The sequence below is a fragment of the Hemiscyllium ocellatum genome, chromosome 31 (assembly GCF_020745735.1).
Source record: "Hemiscyllium ocellatum isolate sHemOce1 chromosome 31, sHemOce1.pat.X.cur, whole genome shotgun sequence".
In the NCBI taxonomy this organism is placed as follows: domain Eukaryota; kingdom Metazoa; phylum Chordata; class Chondrichthyes; order Orectolobiformes; family Hemiscylliidae; genus Hemiscyllium; species Hemiscyllium ocellatum.
The window spans coordinates 12580762-12601100 of record NC_083431.1 but is presented as its reverse complement, the minus strand read 5'-3'; the positions used below and the strand labels follow the sequence as shown (position 1 = coordinate 12601100).

At 40.3% G+C, this 20339-nt stretch overlaps 1 protein-coding gene across 6 annotated transcripts in view; it reads left to right on the top strand.

Annotated features, from left to right (window-relative positions):
• The window catches only part of nf1a (neurofibromin 1a), a 323930-nt gene that overhangs the window by 108065 nt on the left and 195526 nt on the right, over nucleotides 1–20339 (top strand). For all 6 annotated transcript variants that reach the window (XM_060848387.1, XM_060848386.1, XM_060848383.1 and 3 more), the window contains exons 18-26: nucleotides 1273–1346; nucleotides 4198–4281; nucleotides 9520–9960; nucleotides 10350–10489; nucleotides 12253–12375; nucleotides 12609–12692; nucleotides 14034–14150; nucleotides 14281–14462; nucleotides 14805–15016. In XM_060848387.1, coding sequence (XP_060704370.1) covers nucleotides 1273–1346; nucleotides 4198–4281; nucleotides 9520–9960; nucleotides 10350–10489; nucleotides 12253–12375; nucleotides 12609–12692; nucleotides 14034–14150; nucleotides 14281–14462; nucleotides 14805–15016 — 1457 coding nt within the window. The remainder of the gene's footprint in view (nucleotides 1–1272; nucleotides 1347–4197; nucleotides 4282–9519; nucleotides 9961–10349; nucleotides 10490–12252; nucleotides 12376–12608; nucleotides 12693–14033; nucleotides 14151–14280; nucleotides 14463–14804; nucleotides 15017–20339) is intronic.

Here is a 20339-nt window from a genome sequence, read left to right as displayed (position 1 = left end):
AGCCACTACAAGGGGGTGACCTGGGAACGTCTTGGAAGATTTTGAAAATGTTCAATGGAATAAGTATCAAGATCAGATATTCCAAATCTGAGAGAAACCAAAGCTGGGGGGGTACAAGTCGAGGCAGTGATTGTTAAATCAAATGGAGAATTTAGGAGAAACTTGGATTGGATAGGATGCAAAAATTGTTATTTTCAGCATTAGTTGAGTGAATAGCATTGATATGTTATGGAAAAGCTAGATTAACATATGTTGAAACAATAGACTTTTGTTTAGTGATAGGGTTAAATGAAGATGGGCTGTGCGTTTGTGTCGATTCTAAGAGGTAACAAGGGCAATTTGAGTCAAATGATGTGTGTGCGATGTAGTCTCAAAATAACACCAAACTTAAAAGAGCGGCCCTAGTCTTGCAACATCCCTATTTTCCCTTTGAGCAGTTCATAATTAGAAAATTTTGAAAATTCCAAATTATTTTTCCTGTGGACATGCGTTGAGATGGCATTGGCTTACAACTTGCAGCATAATTATTGAGGGGATTGCTTGTCTATACTGGATTTTGTTCAGGGTCCTGATGTGAAAGAAAAACATCATAAAGCCCAAGTCAACCATATTTTAATATCATTTGATCAGATTGTCTTAATTTTTAAAGTGATTTTCTCTTGTGACACTAGGTTTCGTTTGAAAATGTACATGTTGGCAGCACTACATCTTTTATTTATTTACTTCCAATGTAAATGGTCTGTATCTTAAAACGAACAAAAATGCTTGTCACAGAAGCTACCAGTAGCCAGACTACAATGTTCTACCTGTTCTACCTATGGGCGGCACGGTGGCACAGCAGTTAGCACTGTTGCCGCACAGTGCCAGAGACCCGGGTTCAATTCCCGATTCAGACAACTGACTGTGTGGAGTTTGCACATTCTCCCTGTGTCTGCGTGGGCTTCCTCCGGGTGTTCCGGTTTCCTCCCACAGTCCAAAAATGTGCAGTTTAGGTGAATTGGCCATGCTAAATTGCCTGTAGTGTTAGGTGAAGGGGTGAAATGGAGGGGAATGGGTCCGGGTTGGTTGCGCTTTGGCGAGTCGGTGTGGACTTGTTAGGCCGAAGGGCCTGTTTCCACACTGTAAGTAATCTAATCATTTCATTTGCCAAGAATCAGCTTTAAAGTAGTCATTAAAACAAATCTGGTCCATGTTGATGACTAATGTGCATTTGTTTTTGTTTTCTTGATTGATTCTTTGTTCTCATATACTCAAAATGATATTAAACAATAGGGCGCGCAGCTCTTCAGAAACGGGTGATGGCGTTACTCAGGAGGATAGAACATCCAACAGCAGGAAACACTGAGGTAAATTTTCAAATGTTCCTTTACTTGGTATTGGTAATGTAGGTTGTCTTTTTCCAATGTGTGCATTTCAGCAGAAGAACAAATTTTAACTTGTGTTTGAAGATGCTGTGTATACATTATTTGCTGAAAAATTAGGTCATTTAGCTTTCTATTAAAGACACATACAGTTGGTAATAGTTTGAATCCATTTGACTCCTGATTCATTGCTTGGTCAAAATTAGGGTGGTGCTGGAAAAGCATAGCAGGTCAGATAGTATCCAAGGAGCAGGAAAATCAATGTTTTGGGCAAAAACCTTTCATCAGGAATGAGGCAGGGAGCCTCCGGGGTGGAGGGAGTGGGGCTGAGGAGAAGTTGGCTGAAAGTGCAATAGGTAGATGGAGGGTGGGGATGAAGGTGATAGGTTAGAGGGGAGGGTGGAGCAGATAGATGGGAAGGAGGATTGGCAGGTAGCACAGGGTCATGAGGATGGTGCTGAGTTGGCAGGTTGGAACTGGGGTAAGGTGGGGGGGGGGAGGGGAAATGAGAAAACTGGTAAAGTCCACATTGATGCCCTGGGGTTGAAATGTTCTGAGGCAGAAGATAAGTCCCCACCACCAAGGATACATTTCCCCCTCCACCCCTATCTGCATTCTACAAAGACCATTCCCTCCGTGACTACCTGGTCAGGTCCATGTCCCCCCCCCCCCACCAACCCACCCTCCCTTTCTGGCACCTTCCCCTGCCACCGCAGGAATTGCAAAATCTGTGCCCTCGCCTCCCCCCTTACCTCCATCCAAGGCCCCAAAGGAGCCTTCCACTTCCATCAAAGTTTCACCAGCACATCCACCAATATCACTTATCGTATCCATTGCTCCCGATGTGGTCCCCTTTACATTGGGGAAACTGGACACCTTCTCGCAGAGTGGATTAGGGAACATCTTGGGGACACCAGCACCAATCAACTCCACTGCCCCATTGCCCAACATTTCAACTCTCTTCCCCCACCCCCACCCCCCCCCCCACCCGGAGGACATGCAGATCCTGGACCATCTCCACTGCCACTCCCTCACCACCCGACGCCTGGAGGAAGAATGCCTCATCTTCTGCCTTGGAACACTTCAACTCCAGGGCATCAATGTAGACTGGACCAGTTTCTTCATTCCCACCCCCCCCACCTTACCCTAGTTCCAACCTACCAGCTCACATCATCCTCATGACCTGTCCTACCTGCTAATCTTCCTTCTCACCTATCTGCTCCACCCTCCTTTTCGACCTATCACCTTCATCCCCACCTCCATCCACCAATTCCATTCTTAGCTACCTTCTCCCCAGCCTCACCCCCCTCCCATTTATCTTTCTAACCCGGAAGCTCCCTGCCTTATTCCTGATGAAGGGCTTTTGCCAGAAACATCAATTTTCCTGTTCCTCGGATGCTGTCTGACCTGCTGTGCTTTTCCAGCACCACTCTATAATCTTGACTCTGATCTCCAGTGTCTGCAGTTCTCACCTTCTCCTCATTGCGACTTTGGTTCAAGCATCATCAAAAGAATTCAGTTCACAAATGTTGACAAGAAGGCAACATTTGATCAGAGCTTCAAGGAACCTGAGCAAAACTGGAGTCAATGGGAAATGGGAGGGAAAGTTTCTCCTGGTTGATGTCATACATACCACATTGGAAGATGGTTATGGTTGTTGGAAACTAATCATCTCGGCGAAGGACATCACTGCAGGCATTACTCAGGGTGTTGTCTTAGGCCCAACCATCTTCAAATGCATTATCAATTACCTGTCTTCCATCATGTGTTTGGAAGTGGAGGTGTTATGGTCAGCATAGTTCTACGCCTTCGAAACTGATGTAGTCTGTACCCGTATGTGGCAAGACCTGAATGATAGGTTGGGGAAAAGTGAGAACTGGAGATTAGAGTCGGAAAGTGTAGTGCTGGAAAAGCACAGAAGGTTAGGCAGCATCCAAGGAGCAGGAGAATTAATGTTTCTGGCATAAACCCTCCTTCAGGAATATGGGGAGCAGGGTAGGGGGTGTAGCTGAGAGATAATTTGGAGGGTGGGGGGGGGGAAGGCAGGTGGGAAGATGATGGGTAGATGTAGGTGCGGGGTGATGGTGATAGGTTGGAAGGGAGAGTGGAGTGGATAGATGGGAAGCTAGATGGACAGGTAGGGTAGGTCAAAAGGGCGATACCGAATTGGAGGGTTCAATCTGGAATGAGGTAGGGGGAGAGGAGCAGGAGTGGACGGTGGGTTGGTGGGGGAATGTGGACCTACTGAGGCAGTCATGGAGGGAATGGCCTCTGCGGAATGAAGAATGGGGTGGGAGGGAAATTAAGACCAATTTCAGCTATCTGAACAAGATGGGCGGGAAGTGTTTGGATAACTGTTCGGATAACGTTTTTACGGGACCGTGAGATCTTGTTTGGACAATCTGAAATTTGGATAATTGATCGGATTATCGATGATGGAATTGGCGGAGGATAATGCACTGTATCTGGAGATTAGTGAAGTGGAATGGTGGAGGTGGGGCGGGGTTCTACCCTTGTTGCAGTTGGAGGAGTAGGGTTCAAGGGCAGAGGTGTGGGAAGTGGAGGAGATGCGCTGAAGGGCATTGTTGGTCACATGGGAGGGAAATTTGCGGTCCTTGAATTAGAAGGCCATTTGCGATGTCGTAGAATGGAATTGCTCCTCCTGGCAGATATGGCGGAGGGATTGGGAGTAACTGATTGCATTTTTCCAGGAGGGGCAGTGAGGGGAGGCGTAGCTAAGGTATTCACACACCGCCCAAACCATTGGACCATTTTTTTGTCTGCAGATATGCAAGTTCCTTTTCCTTATGTAAAGTTTTTGCTATTTTCCTTTTAGGCCTGGGAAGACACATACACAAAGTGGGATCATGCCACTAAGTTGATTCTCAACTACCCTAAAACTAAAATTGAAGATGGACAGGTAAACTTGAGTACTGGTATTGTACATGTATGCATTTATCAGAAAAAAAAAAGTGACTTAGCATCTCTGCTATAGCAGTGATCATGGAAGTTATGAGCGATACCGTCATGCTGTTGGTAATGATAATGCTAAATGATTGAAGTAATGAGGGATACTATCATGCTGTTCATGTTAAATTGAGTTGGCACATTGAACGTGGAAATGTAACTGACGTGGAAATATTGAAATGTCAACCAAATGTTAGAAATGGTCAACCAGTCAGGCAATATCTGTGTAAGGGGAATGTTTCCTCCTTTTATAGATGGACTGTAGACTCAATTATACTGGACTGAAGTCTTCAAGAAGGCCGCCCACCATTATCTTAAGAGCAGTTAGGGTTGGGTAATAAATGATGGCCCAGCTAGTGATGCCCACATCTGCTGAGTTAATTTTTTAAAAAAATCATGTAATTTCAGCATTTTCTGTTTGTATTTCAGATTTCGCATCTGTGACAGTTTCCCTTTTCTATGGGATTATTTAATATTGACTCTGGTGCCAAAACCAGAAAAAGTATTCTCTTTCCAACAGAAATTCTTGCCAAACTTAATTAGAACATAATCCACCAAAACTGAAAAAGATGTTTCTGGAGACTGTTAACACCTAATAACACCATATTGGTCCTTATTAGAGTGTCTTATTTTCCAACGTGTTAATAAGCATGCCGTTTGTGTTTCGGCATTTTGTGTGGAAAGTCAAATTTTCATTGTAGAACAATTTAATTATCTCCAATGTGAAGCCATTCATGGCTTTGAGAAGCTATCAAGCTCGTTCTTCCTCCTCCCATCTTTCAAATAACCCATGATGTTTCATTGCTGTTTGTTTCAGAACATTCCAGTGACTTTAGACTTTAGTGTTTAACTTAGTCATGAGTGGTTAGCATGAAAATAAACATTCATAGACCAACTTGTGAAGCTTGCACTGAATAACAAATGAGGGAAAATTTTCTCTGGTTGATGAAGTCTCTTGATCACAGATTCTGAATAGTTGGTATCAATGAGATCTGAGGTCAACTGGATTGGACATAACTGGCATTTTGACTGTCTGTTTGGAGCTCATGTTCAGTGGGTGCTCATGCAGTTAAGAACTTCATGCTCTTATTTCCTGAATGGTTTAATATTGGTGGTAAGGTAAAAGCACAATTGAGTTCTGGCGATACTTATTAATCAATGATCTCTAATTTTTGGAGGATGAGAGCGTTGGGTTTTATCCTCTGGTTTGCGCTCATTGTCTCAGAGGGGCAAGTAGCATTTTGCTCCATGAAGTTGAGTTTGAAGTATTTTGTGCGCTCATTCCAAAGATTTCAAATACTTTCTTGTTGTAATAAACACACGATTGCAGATGCTGGAAATCTGAAACAAGGACAGAAAATGTTGCAGAAACTAAGCAGGTATAGCAGCATATATAGGGAGAGAAACAGAGCTAAGTTTTGCATCTGATATGACTTCAGAATATGAAGAGTTGTACTGGATTCAAAAAGTTAATTTTCCACATCTGCCAAATCCGCTGAAATTCTCCATAGTAGTTATCCACTTGAACCTCTCCATTCCTTCTGACGTCAGAAACTTTGTGGAAGGAAACAGTTATTTCCAGGAGTAGATATTTGTACCTTCAACCCTGCTGTCTAATTGTTGACCAGGCAACTCTACCTGGAATCTAGGTTTTCTGATTTTTCCATTTTCAACATTTTCTGTTCAATATTTAAATCAGTTTCCCTTTGGAGCATTGTTTACCATCTCTTAATAATCCATGATGTAATTTTTTTAAGCTTTATTTTTAATTGGGTTAATTCTAACATTGCATTCTCTTGTTTTGGCTTTCCCCAAACGTCAAAGTCTTTCATCACTTATTATGTCACATCCTACAATATTTTCACTCTTCATTCAGATCATTCTTTCTGCTCCTATTTACTGGGGAATGTAATTGAAGCTTATCCATTTTTACCAAGACTAATTTCTTGCATTTCAGTGTGAAGTGCTTAAATCTAAACAGCACTCAATTTGCCTTTGTTTGCTTTTAAGAGCAGTATTTGTACATAATTTCTTTTCATATTTATGAAGTTGTAGCTTATTAATGGCTTTCTCCAACTGCAAAATGGCTTTTGAGCCCAGCTGCCAAAATCTTTTTTAATAACTTGGCCGTTTTTAAATATTAATTCAAGAGATTACTATGCCCTTCAAATGCACTTAGTGTAGGAGAACCCAAAATGTCATTCAGGAGGGAGTTCCATGATTTTGACTAAGTTATTCCTGAAGGTGTGGGAATATATTTCCAAACCAGGATGGTAAGTGACTTGCAGGGCAACTTAAGAGTTGTGGTGTTACCATGCAAATGCAGTCCTTGTCTTCCTAGGTGGTAATGGATGTTACTTTGGAAGGTGCTGTCTAAGGACCTTTGGTGAATTTCTGCAGTTCCACTTGTAAGTGGTACACACTGCTGCTACTGACATTAGTCGTGGAGTGGGTCTGTGTTAGTGGATGTGGTGCAAATCAAATGGACTGCTTTGCCTTGGGTGATGTTGAGCTGCCAGAGTGCCTTTAGCATTCATTCAAGCAAGTCAGGACTATTCCATCACACCTGACTTGTACGTTGTGGATGGTGGGCAGGCTTTGGGGAGTCAGAAAGTGATTTACTCACCACAGAATTTCTAACCTATGACCTGCTTTTGTAGCCACAATATTTACATGACTGGTCCAGTTCAGTTTCGAGTACTGGTGGCATCAAGGATGTTGATATTGGGAGAACAAAGTTAAAAAAACACACAAGACTAGGTTATAGCCCAACAGGTTTATTTGGAAGTACAAACTTTCAGAGCGCTGCTACCTGATGAAGGAACAGGCGCTTCGAAAGCTTGTACTTTAAAATAAAGCTGTTGGACTATAACCTGGCATTGAGAGATTTTTTTTAAAAAAAACTTTGTCCACTCCAGTCCAACACCGGCTCCTCCACATCATCATCAATGCTGGGAGGTTTAGCAATGGTAATGGCATTGAATGTCAGGGGCGATTGTTAGATTCTATCCCGTTGCTGATGGTCATTGTGATGCAAACTTGTGTAATACAAATGTTACTTGCCATTTGTCAGCCCAAATGTGGATATGTTTCCCAAATTTGCTGCATTTGGACATTTAGTGCACTTGTTTATCTGCCTTTCTTGCATTCACAGTATTTGACACTTCAGTGTGAAACTACAACTGTTGATGTTTGTTGGTGTGTTTTATCCATCCTTCTGAAATTCTTCTCTTCGTAATATGTTGATGGTTAATATCATCTATAAATTTGGGTATCATTTACTCTTTGAACAAAAGTAATGTGAGTCAGGAAATAGTGAAAAGCTGAGATCCCACATAAATTTCTGCAGGAACACAATTTGGGAGTGCCTAACAATGGGTGGCCCTTCCATCCCAGTGTTTACATCGAACGTAAGAACTAGGAGCAGGAGTAGGCCATCTGCCATTCGAGCCTGCTCCACCATTCAGTAAGATCATGGCTGATCTTTTCATGGTATCAGCTCCACTTACCGTCTTCTCACCATATCCCTTAATTCATTTATTGTTCACAAAAAAAATCTATCTTAGCTTTACAAACGTTTACTGAAGTAGCATCAACAGCTTCACTGGGCACGGAATTCCAGCTGTTTAAAACCCTCTGGGTGAAGATGTGTCTTCTCTATTCAGTCCTAAATCTGCTCCCACGAATTTTGAGGCTATGCCCCCTTGTACTAGTTTCACCTGCCAGTCGAAACATCCTTTGTACTTCTATCTTACCTATACCCTTCATCATTTTATGTTTCTATAAGATTCCCCCCCCCCCCATATTCTTCTAAATTCCAATTAATATAATCCCAGTCTACTCAGTCTCTCCTCATAAGCCAACCCCCTCAACTCCGAAATCAACCTGGTGAACCTCCTCTGCACCCCACGTAGTGCCAGTACATCCTTTCTCAAACAAGGAGACCAAAACTCTGCATAGTATGCCAGGTGTGGCCTCACCAGCATCCTATACAGCTGCAGCATAACCTCCCTACTTTTAAGCTCAATCCCTTTAGCAATGAAGGACAAAATTCCATTTGCCTTCCTAATTACTTGTACATGCAGACTCAGCCTCTATGATTCATGGACACCTGGGTGCCTCTGGATAGCAGCATGCTGTAACTTTTTACCGTTCAACTAATAATCCTTTTTCTTGTTACTCCAACCAAAATGGATGAGTTCACGTTTTATTTGTACTGTAGTCCATCTGCCAGACCTTTGCCCACTCAAAGTATCTAAGTTCCTCTGCAAAGTTTCACAGTCCTCTGCACACTTTGCTCTACCACTCACCTGAATGTCATCTGCAAACTTTGATACACTTCACATGGTCCCCAACTCCAAATCATCTGTATAAATTGTAAATATTTGCAGTCCCAACACTGATTCCTGAGGCACACCACTAGCTATTGATTGCTAACCAGAATAGCACTCATTTATCTCCATTCTTTGCTTCCTGTTCATCAACCAATCCTATACTAATACCTTACCCGTAACATGCAGCAGCCTCTTGGGCGGGTCCTTGTCGAAGGCCTTTTGGAAATCTAGGTACACCACATCAATGAGTCCCTGTTGTCCAGCTTGCTTGTAATGTTTTCATAGAATTCCAAAAGATTAGTTAAGAACCCATGCTTTGTCAGCCTAATGGGACAGTTTCTATCTAGATTGCTTTGCTATTTCTTCCTTGAGAATAGACTCCAGCACCTTCCCCACCACCAAAAGTAAGCTAACTGGCCTATAATTCCCCATATTTTGTCTACTTATCCACTTTTAAACAGTGGCGTCACATTTGCTGTTTTCAAATCTGCTGGAGCGGCCCCGGAGTCCAGTGAAGTTTGGAACATGACCACAAGTGCACTCGCTATTTCTCCCACCATCTCTTTTAGTACCCTGGGATGCATTCCATCAAGGCCTGGAGGCTTGCCTATCCTTAGCTCCATTAGTTTGCCAAACACTACCTCTTCTGCTATTATGATTGTTCACACCTCAACCAATTTACCATGTATTCTATTAGATTGCCTCATTGCTGTTTTGTGCTTTACTTGTTTTGCATTTTTATGCTATGAATTTATCTTGTCAAAGACCTTTCTATTAAATTATTGGTTCTGTTGTACATGTAGAATTATTTACCTTGTTAATAATTGATATGCACTGACACATACTTCCACATACAGGTAACAGAAAGCCTTCATAAGACGATTGTGAAGCGCCGAATGTCACATGTAAGTGGAGGTGGCTCGATAGACTTGGCAGACACCGATTCTCTTCAGGAATGGATTAACATGACAGGCTTCTTGTGTGCAATAGGAGGTGTCTGTCTCCAGCATCGCATTAATCCAAACTTAGTTACGTACAGCCCACCCATGGGGCCAATCACGGAAAGGAAGGGTTCCATGATATCTATGGTCTCGACTGAAGGAAATGCAGAGACTCCAGTCAGCAAATTTTTGGAACGGCTTCTCACGCTGATGGTGTGCAATCATGAAAAAGTAGGGCTGCAGATTAGGACTAACATTAAGGACTTGGTTGGATTGGAACTGAGCCCTGTACTTTACCCAATGCTCTTCAATAAGCTGAAAAATTGCATCAGCAGGTTTTTTGACTTGCAGGGGCAGGTGAGTATTTCAAGTAAATTAGCCTACTGAACCTTTTGTTAAATGACACTCAAATTAAAATGTATGCAAATTTGTATCAGCTGTGTTACTCCAGTTTGTGGTGGTTGGGGGGTGTTGTGTGTAAATTCAGTTTTTGATGTGATTAGTTATCCTAATGAAGCATACTGTTGTATATGGTTGCACTGTTTAACAGAAGAGCTGTTAAAATATACGTTGATGCTCATGTCTTGTATGTCAAATGTTGCATATTTCTGATACATTGGTAATTTCTTTGTTTTAGTAATGGACCAGAGTTGTGTTTTATCATTTATATTCGGCTAAAGTGTTTCAAATAGTTTGTACTTTAAATGAAACATTACTCCCTTAAATATATCTGAATTATCATACAGGTGTTATTGAATGATACTAACACACCATTTGTGGAGCAAACTATAGCAATCATGAAGAACCTACTCGATAATCACACTGATGGCAGTTCAGAGCATCTGGGACAGGCCAGCATTGAGACCATGATGCTAAATTTAGTTAGGTATGAGATTCTTTCTCCTCTGGCTTTTTATTTTGAACATGTGCTCCAGTTTTCTGCTCAAGACACAGGCTATATGGGTTGACACAATGGCTTCCTCAATTATCTTGTTACCTAGGTATTATGCAAGTATGAGTGCAGGGCAGAGTGCAAGGTTCGGAGGTTGAATGGTTTCACAGCAACTCCAATCCAAGCTGTGTACTTTTAGTACATATAAACAGTATGAAAAGTCCTTCCCTTGAATTTGAATTGGATCAGTTCCAATTTGGAAATACTCAACTGGAAAAGAGATTTTTTTTGATTTGAGAAGGGACGTAGAGTCATAGAGATGTACAGCATGGAAGCAGACCCTTCGGTCCAACTCATCCATGCTCACCAGAAATCCTAAATTTATCTAGTCCCATTTGCTAGCACTTAGCTCATATTCCTCTAAATGCTTCCTATTCATATACCCATCCAAATGCCTTTTAAATGTTGTAATTGTACTGGTGTCCATCACTTCCTCTGGTAGCTTATTCCATACATGCACCATCCTCTGTGTGAAAAAGTTGCCCCTGAGGTCCCTTCTAAATCATTCCCCTTTCACCTTAAACCCATGCCCTCTAGTTCTGGACTCCCCCACAGAGGGAAAAGACCTTGTCTATTTACCCCTTCCATGCCCTTCATGATTTTATAGACCTCTATGGATTACCTCTTGATTTCTGATGCTCCAGAGAAAACAGCCCCAGCCTATTCAGCCTCTTCCTGTCGCTCAAACCCTCCAACCCTGGCAGCATCCTTGTAAGTATTTTTCTGAACCCTTTCAAGTTTCACAAAATCCTTCTAATAGTAGGGAGATGAGAATTGCACATAATATTCCGAAAGTGGCCTAATGAATGACCTGTACAGCTGCAACATGACCTTCCAACTCCTGTAGTCAGTTGTCTGATCAATAAAAGAATGTATACCAAAATTGGCAGTGCACAAAGATTGACCAGAAAAGCAAATAATAAGCAAAAGCAGATCTTCAAGGCAGAGGTATTTTGGGTCCTGAAAGGACAAAGATGGGCCATTCCAAAGCCACAGTTCTCAAATGCCAGATAATTGGCAAACCTAAGAAAGCAAATTTCAGGTATTGGGTACATTTTAGAGTAGGATAAAGAGTGCAAAGCAAATATTAAAATAGTTTATCCCTCTATGTTAAATACTATTTTTAAAAAAATAAAGTAATTAAAGAACAGTAGTTGAAGGGGTGAGGCTGATAAGGGATAGGAAAGGAAATCTCATGGCGGGAGAGACCCGACTGAGGTACAGAATGAGTACTACTTCCTTCACAACTGCAGCTATGGAGTTGGTGGTTTTGATGAGGGGAGCATATGTTGAATAGGAAAAAAATAGATGTGAAGATGTTCGAGATATTGACATCACTGAAATCGAGCAAGTCACCTTATCCACAAGTGGAGCTCTGAGAAGCTCTGATGGAGATCGCAAAAGCTCTGACCACAGTATTCGGTCAGCCACACCCTTTACTTGGGTGACCTTAATTTGCATTACATTTGAGGTCTAGCAGATAGAGAAAAAAAATGTGGATTTAAACTGTTTTGCTGTTTGCCAACTGATTTCAAATGCATTATGAGATTATGGGCCGACTAATCTGTCTGGTCTGCCTGGCATTACTTTATTCATTTGAATAACTTCAACTTCAACAGACCAAGTAGATAGAAAAATAAATTCGCAAAGTTCAATTTGCATGACTTCACCTTATCCTCTTGTGATCTTCAATGCAGATATGTGCGTGTCCTTGGGAACACGGTCCATGCGATTCAGATTAAAACAAAGCTCTGTCAACTGGTAGAGGTAATGATGGAGAGGCGAGATGATCTCTCCTTCTGTCAAGAGATGAAATTTAGGTGAGGATTTCATTACAGATACTCTTCTGATCAGGAAAGACAAAAGTGACCTAGAATGATAGAGTATACTGATGTGAGGATGTAAGTGAGGATATTGGTAACCTTAATATTTCTTCCTCGTGAATCCAATGTGTGACACCAGCATGTGAAATTAGGAGATTAACTGGGTGGGGGGATTGATGCTGTGAACCCATGTTTGCAATATGGTGTTTAGTTTACTTGTTTTAACCCAGGAATAAGATGGTGGAATACCTGACTGATTGGATTATGGGAACATCAAACCAGGCTGCTGTTGATGATGTGAAGTGCTTAACGAGGTAGATCAGTTTTGTTTTCCATTCAATATTCCCAAACAACAATTTCTTAAGATACTAACTTTTACTCTTGAAGTGATTGTCTGCATTTGTTAAGAGCAAATGATAAGTGTCTTAATATAATAAGGTCTGCAGTAAGGAATAAAAACCTTGTCATATTTGAGCCTCTTCATTTCATCGATCTGACCAAATTATAAGAGAAGTGGTTTGTTTAAGTATAGATCAGAATGGTAGAACAAACTCAAAATAGTTGAATGCTCTTCAATTGTGTTTCTCTGCAGTCCAGTTTCAAAAGCAATTGACTGGTAGAACGTGTGCAGTATTTTCATTCAAACCTCTGTTCAATCCAGGTTTCTGGCCCTCATACAAATGGTTGTGCCCTTGCCATCAACACCACTCCAGCTCTATTATGACACCAAATATTATCAGATGAATTATCCATTGTCACCTTCAGTTCCACTATAAAATACCTGTGCATTTGGCTATGTTTTAAACAATCCACTATCACATTCATTGTTTTATTGATTTACACATCTAGTGTTGAGGGTTTAAAAACTCCATTCTCTGGCCTCACTGGTGACTTAATTTTAAACTAGTGTCATGCAGTTTTAATGTATCTTAACTAAGTGTCTCAAAGTAATTCTTTAATTGAATGTTTTAAGTTGTTTGAGCAATAGTTTGCATTTCTTTATAGGTCACTCAAGCAAACAATAAAACACATGCTCAGTCCATTATCAGAAATGGCCCTTCAGATATCTTTAACATGAAGCATTTCAAACTTCTAAGTTCATTTTTTTTTCAAATTTATAGTTTGCTTTATTTTACTTTATCTATCTACTATTTTCACTTTTACTTTGCCAGCTGTATTTCACTTTGTCACCAGCGCCCAGTTCAAAAGGGCAGCTGATCCTCTTTTCATCACTTTTGTGTTCTAACGCCTGCCCAAATTTTTGAAATCCTCTTAATTCTTCTTTAGATCAAGTTTTCAAAATTGCATCTTTTCTCTCAATGTGATAAAATAAATTAGGGGATTGGGATGATTGTTACTGAATGTATCATGAAACAAAACCGTCATCACTTTATGGAAAGTAGCTTTATTTTATGGTTTCACATATTATGTTGTGGAAATCTTTCCCCAAGTATAGAGAAGCTGTTGTTTTTTAGTCAATTACCATTTAAGTTTGCTTTAAAGATATTGATGCAGTGAACTTTGTATGAGCCCTTAGATCTAATTGTATTGTTTTGAAAAAAACACTTGGAAGTAGAAAGGAAAGATAATTGCTATTTGAAGTTGAAAAGAAAACTGAAATCAATTAGTGCCTTTGCTGTGAATGTTGTCGACAGAGACCTTGATCAGGCGAGCATGGAGGCCGTGGTATCATTGCTTGCTGGGCTACCTTTGCAACCAGAAGAGGGGGATGGTGTTGAACTAATGGAGGCTAAATCGCAACTCTTCCTCAAGTAAGTCCAGTTCAGGAGATCGCAATAAGAAATCCGAACTGTGATGATTTAGTTGCCCCATATGAATGAGCATATTTAAGAGAAAATGTTCAAACACATTTTTGCTCAGCTCAATACTGTTTTCTCTTAGGTACTTTACTCTTTTCATGAATTTGCTAAATGACTGCAGTGAAGTGGAAGAGGAAACAGCACAAACAGGGGGACGAAAGCGAGGGATGTCACGCCGCCTTGCATCACTCAGGCACTGCACTGTTCTTGCTATGTCCAACCTCCTCAATGCAAATGTGGACAGTGGACTCATGCATTCCATAGGTGAGCAGAACTCCTTTATTTTTATTATTGCCCCTGAAAGCATTCACCATTTCTTACGGACAACTAGTCAGAGCATAGTTGTATGGAGGTGCTTGTTTGGTTAGAAACATGTGAATCAAATCAGAATTGAACTCCTTCATATTTCGTCCTGACACTTGCAGCGTTCATTTCTACAGCCAGTTGATGGAGGATTTTTAGCCTGTGTATGAGAAGAATGGCTTTTAGAAAATAATTTTTCAGTTAATGCATTTCAATAAGAACGTTTCAAGAAGTTTTAATTTTCCTACCCAAATATAACCCAATCCTCATTGGACTTCATTTGTTTCATTTGACTGTACTTAGGCTTGGGATACCATAAAGATCTTCAAACAAGAGCCACATTCATGGAAGTACTAACTAAAATTCTTCAGCAGGGAACAGAATTTGACACACTTGCAGAAACCGTACTGGCAGATCGGTTTGAAAGACTTGTGGAATTGGTCACCATGATGGGAGATCAGGGAGAGTTGCCCATTGCAATGGCTCTAGCTAATGTGGTGCCTTGTTCTCAGTGGGTAAGTGGACTTGTTTGGAAACACCACCTGCATTAAGCAGTACACAGAATATTTGAAATTCTTATCTTGGTTACTTGAAGGGGGATGGCCTAAAACATAGAGACCTTTTAGTCCCTGTATGCCAATGCAATGTGCAAAGAGAAACCACTTTAGATGCATGATTCTCATGCTTGTCCTCCAGTTGCTAGGAATGACAAATGTAAGATCAGACATTAGTAAATAAGGAGAGTGTTATGTGCAAGAGAAACTGCATTCTTATCCTAATCAACACTCCAAAAAGGTTAAAAATTCATGTACTAATAAATTATTTATGTGGGGAAATTGCCACACTGCATCTTTTCATTGTAAATGTTTACAATTTTAATTATCATTTGATGTTCCTTCTATTTTCCAACTTAATGCACCAAATAGTTTCTTAATGCTTTGTTTTGTATCCACTGCATAATCATAGTGCTGCATTCCTCACTGATCTAACGTTCAAAAATAAAATTATTCCATGCATCCAATTAAACTGCTTTATAGCATTGTGACTAACTAACTAACTGGGTCCATTCATGAGAATAACAAACAAGGAATCCTATCCTGGCTACTTCATTTTGTCACTTAGTAAATGTCTGACTAAATGTCTGCCCATTCTCAGTTCATTCAAATTGCATAACTTTATGAATTGAATAATCCCTCATGAAATCTTTCTGGAATCATTGATAAAAACTGAGAATTGGACCAATTTTCTTCAATTATGGTTAATCCTAGAATTGGGATTTTTTTATACCATGAATTCCTTGAATTAATTTAAATATATTAACTTCACCACAAGTCACCTCTCCTTGTTATTGCAGTGTTGGTATGGGATTATCATTAGCTGAGCGAAAACTAGCAGCGGGGTTCCACTGGACCTTTGTTGAGATTTGTTTCATATCTTAAATGTTGGCAGTGCAATGGTTGAGTTTGTGGAATCTCAGAAGCTAATGAAGGTGTGAGACTATAAAGTTGAATATTGAAAGCTGCAAGAGGGTTTAGATAAAATTAGGTATTAGGCAGATTTGCACTTAATATTGAACATAAAGATGTGAGAAATATGAAGTATTGAATTTGAGGACTCAATCTGGGAAGAAATTGAGATGATTGGTGACTAGGAATTGAAGCAATCATATAAATGCCCAGACTCAGTGAGTGAAACTGATCAGGCATTTGATTAATATTGAGGCCAAAATAGAGAGAGAATGTTGCAATTTCATAAGTAATTCATGTGACTGCAGTTAGTTGTGTGTAGGTTTGGTATCGGCAGTTTAACAAAAAGGGTATATTAGTTAAAAGGATACAGAAGAGAGCAATAGAATAACTGAAGAAATGGAGGGATTAAATAATGAAATGTGATTATAGAAATTCAACATTTAATTAAGCAAGAGAAGGTGGAGAGCTCATTACCTAGTTCCTTGTTCAAAACAGCAATACTGGAAGAGAGCCCCGCACTTCAAGGGGCTAAACTGTAAACCATCGGCAAAGGGGACAATTCCATTGCTCGACTGCTGAGAGGCTCTGTGACGAAACAGTGGAAGCATATTCATTGATGTTGCCACCCATCCTTCTCTCATACAGAATTCCATAGGTTCACTACCCTTTTGAATGAAGAATTTTCTCTATCTCAGTCTGAAATGGTCTGCCATGTATCCTGAGACTGTAACCCCTTGTTCTGGGCTCTTTGCCAGGTGAAATATGTCTGCAGTCAGTCTCTTGAGTCCTGTATCAATGTTACGCATTTCACTGAAATTATCTCTCATTGGAGTTTAGAACAATCAGTACAGACCCAGCCAGCCTATTCTCTTTGTATGAGAAATCTGCCATTGCAGAGATGAGTCTAGTGAACCTTCGCTTTTATACTTTGAAAAGTAAGATTGTTAGCAGATAAGGAGACCAAAACTGTGCACAATTTTCTAGATATGACCTCACAATGCACTTTTCAGCTATAGGAAGACATCCTTGCTCCTCTATTCAAACTCTTGTGATGAAGGCTGTGCTATTTATTTTCTCCAACTGCTTGCTGTGCCTGCACACTGCCTTTACTGACTAACTTGTGAGGTGACTGTGATGTATATTTTTGTATATTAATATTTCCAAATTATTCACTATTTAAATAACACCCTTGGCATTTAAGAAATGTTCAGTGCATCTGTTCCTTCTCCCAACGTGGATAACTTCTCATTTTTCCACATTATGTTCAATCGGCCATGGACAAGAGCCCATTTCGAGAGGAACCTCGATTATCTGATCGACACGGTCGAGGAGTATTTTGTTTGGATAATCGAATGTCAGATAATGCAGTTTAGCCAAGCATCAAGACTTTGCAATCTTGTCTGGATAATCCAAAATTAAATGCTGGATAATCGAGGTTACTCTGTACTCACCTGCTAAACTTTGTATTGTCTGCAAGTTTAGAAATATTGTAGTTGATCCACATATGCAAATCATTGATAGCTGTTGTGAACAGCTGGAGCCCATGTATTGATCTTTGCAGTACCCCACTAGTTTGCCAATGTGAGAATGAACGATGGAATTATTCCTAAGGTTTTCTGCTTGTTAGCTAATCCTTTAATCATGTAAGTGCATTACCTCATATCCCATGTCTTTAATTTTGCTAACTAGCCTGCTTTGATGAATCTGATCAAAAGTTGTCTGCAAATTAAAATAGAATATGACCATTGATTTCCCCTTTATCAACTTTTTTTTTTGTAGATATTTTTATTGAAATTTAACATTTTTGCAAATTTACAAAAATAAACAAAACTCTCAAATACAAACATTGATGTACAATTAAATCATATATACAATAGTCATAATTTAACAAAGAAAAGAGAAAGAAAACAAAAAAAGAAAAAAAAAGAAACGAAAAAAGAAAAAAAACCCTCAACTTTCTACTAATCTAACCTATAACTAACCAGAGTGTATACCTAAGTCTCTTACATGCTCGGAATGTATAAACATCAAATATAATAAAACCCGTATTCGCGCAGGATTCCTCTCCCAAGGGCCCCGGAGCAACCCGGTCTGAAATCTTCACTAAATAAAAGCCCTTGTTAGGATAGCTGAAATATCTGCATTTATATAATTCAAAAAGGGCTGCCATATTTTATAAAATAATTCAGTCTTTCGGTGCACCATATTTGTGAGGAAGTCAAGGGGGATATATTCCATAATTAATCTGTGCCAATTTGAAAGTCCAGGGGTGCCCTCAGCTACCCAGTTCACCAAAATATTTTTCCTTGCACAGAAAGAGAGAATAGAAAATAGTCTCTTCCCATGCATATCCAGAGATGAGAGGTTCGAAAAGCCCAAAAGGAGAGATACAGGGTCCACCCTAATTTCCGTTCCTAAAATTTCTGTCAGGGTATTTGCCACTTTAGTCCAGTATCTGCGGATTTTCTGACAAGTCCACAGACAATGTACAAGAGTACCCACCTCTATTTTGCATTTAGGACACATTGGAGATGCTCCTGCCTTAAATTTTGCCAGTCGAGCCGGAGCTATATGGGCCCTATGAAGTATCTTTAGTTGGATAGCCTGAGTTCTGTTACAGATAGCAATTCTTCTAGCATTTTCCCAAATGTCATTCCACATATCCTCAGAGATTTCTAGCCCCAAGTCCTGCTCCCATGTTTTAAGCAGGTCATCCATGTCTCCTGAGACTCCATCATGTAGCAAATGGTATATAGTACTAACGGAGGATGCCCCCGCTGGTCATAAGACATTACGTTCTCTGTCTGATTTATAAAGACTATCTATTAATGTAGTCTTCCTCTGTATATAATCTCGAACTTGGAAGTATCGAAAGAGATCCCCATTAGGTATTCCGAATTTCAGACGCAGCTGCTCAAAGGACATCAGGATCCCATCTTTAAATAGGTCCCCTAAGCATGAGATGCCCCTGGATCTCCAGAGTTTAAAGGTGGCATCTGTAATCCCCGGTTGGAATCCCCATGTGCCTACTATTGGTGCATGGGGGGATGTTTTATGTGAGTTACCCTCATTTTGCCGCATTATATTCCAGGCCTTAATTGTGTTTAATATTATGGGATTTTTACAGTGGTCTGTAATGATTTTCCTCTTATCTGAAAATAAAAGGTTAATAAGTGGGTATTTTACTTGGGAGGCTTCGATATCCAGCCAAATTAATTGTGGATCAGATGAAACCCAATCAGCTATGTAACTTAGTAGGGAGCTTAACTGATATTTCCTAAAGTCTGGGAAGTCCAGTCCTCCCCTTGCCTGTGGAAGCTGTAGCTTCTTCAGCTTAATAAGGGGCCGTCTATGGTTCCAAATAAAGGAGCCCAACCAGCCATATAATTTACGTAGGGCTAGCCTTGGCAGCATCAGCGGGAGCATTCTCATAGGATATAAGAGACGGGGCAGAACATTCATTTTAATTAATGCTATTCTCCCTAGCCAGGAAATCGGAAGGTCTCTCCATCGCTGGAGGTCCTGCCTTATCCTTTCCATTAATTGTACAAAATTAGCCCTATACAGCTGATCAAATACTGGCGTGATAAAAATACCTAAATATAAGAAGCCCTCCAGGGACCAACGGAAGGGAAAAGGGGATCCGTCCATTAAGTGGGGTATCATAGCCAGACCACCCATTGGCATGGCTTCCGATTTTGAAAAATTAATTTTATAGCCTGAGAATGCACTAAATGTATTAATAACTTGAATTAGACGAGGCACTGACATTAAAGGATTACTGAGGAATAAGAGAACGTCATCTGCATAGAGGGTAATTTTGTGTTTACCTGTACCAATCCTCGGGGCCGTTATATTAGGATCAGTCCGGATGGCTTCTGCTAATGGTTCGATTATCAGTGTAAACAACAATGGTGAGAGAGGACATCCTTGACGGCAGCCCCTACCCACACTGAAGCCATCCGATCTTAACCCATTAGTAATAACAGCTGCTTTGGGGTCATTATACAATGTTGAAACCCATTTGGTAAACACCTGTCCAACGCCAAACCTTTCCAATGTGTAAAATAAATATGACCATTCAACCCTATCAAATGCCTTTTCCGCATCCAATGAAATTACTACTCCTGGTATCTTTCCCTGATGACAGGCTTGGATCATATTCAAGACCCTTCTGATATTATTGGATGATCTGCGGCCCTTAATAAATCCCGTCTGGTCCTCCTTTATAATATATGGCAGTACCCTTTCTAGTCTTAGTGCTAACATTTTTGAGAGAATTTTAAAGTCTACATTTAGTAAGGATATTGGTCTGTAAGATGCACAATCTTCTGGGTCTTTTCCTTTTTTGAGGATAAGAGAAATATTT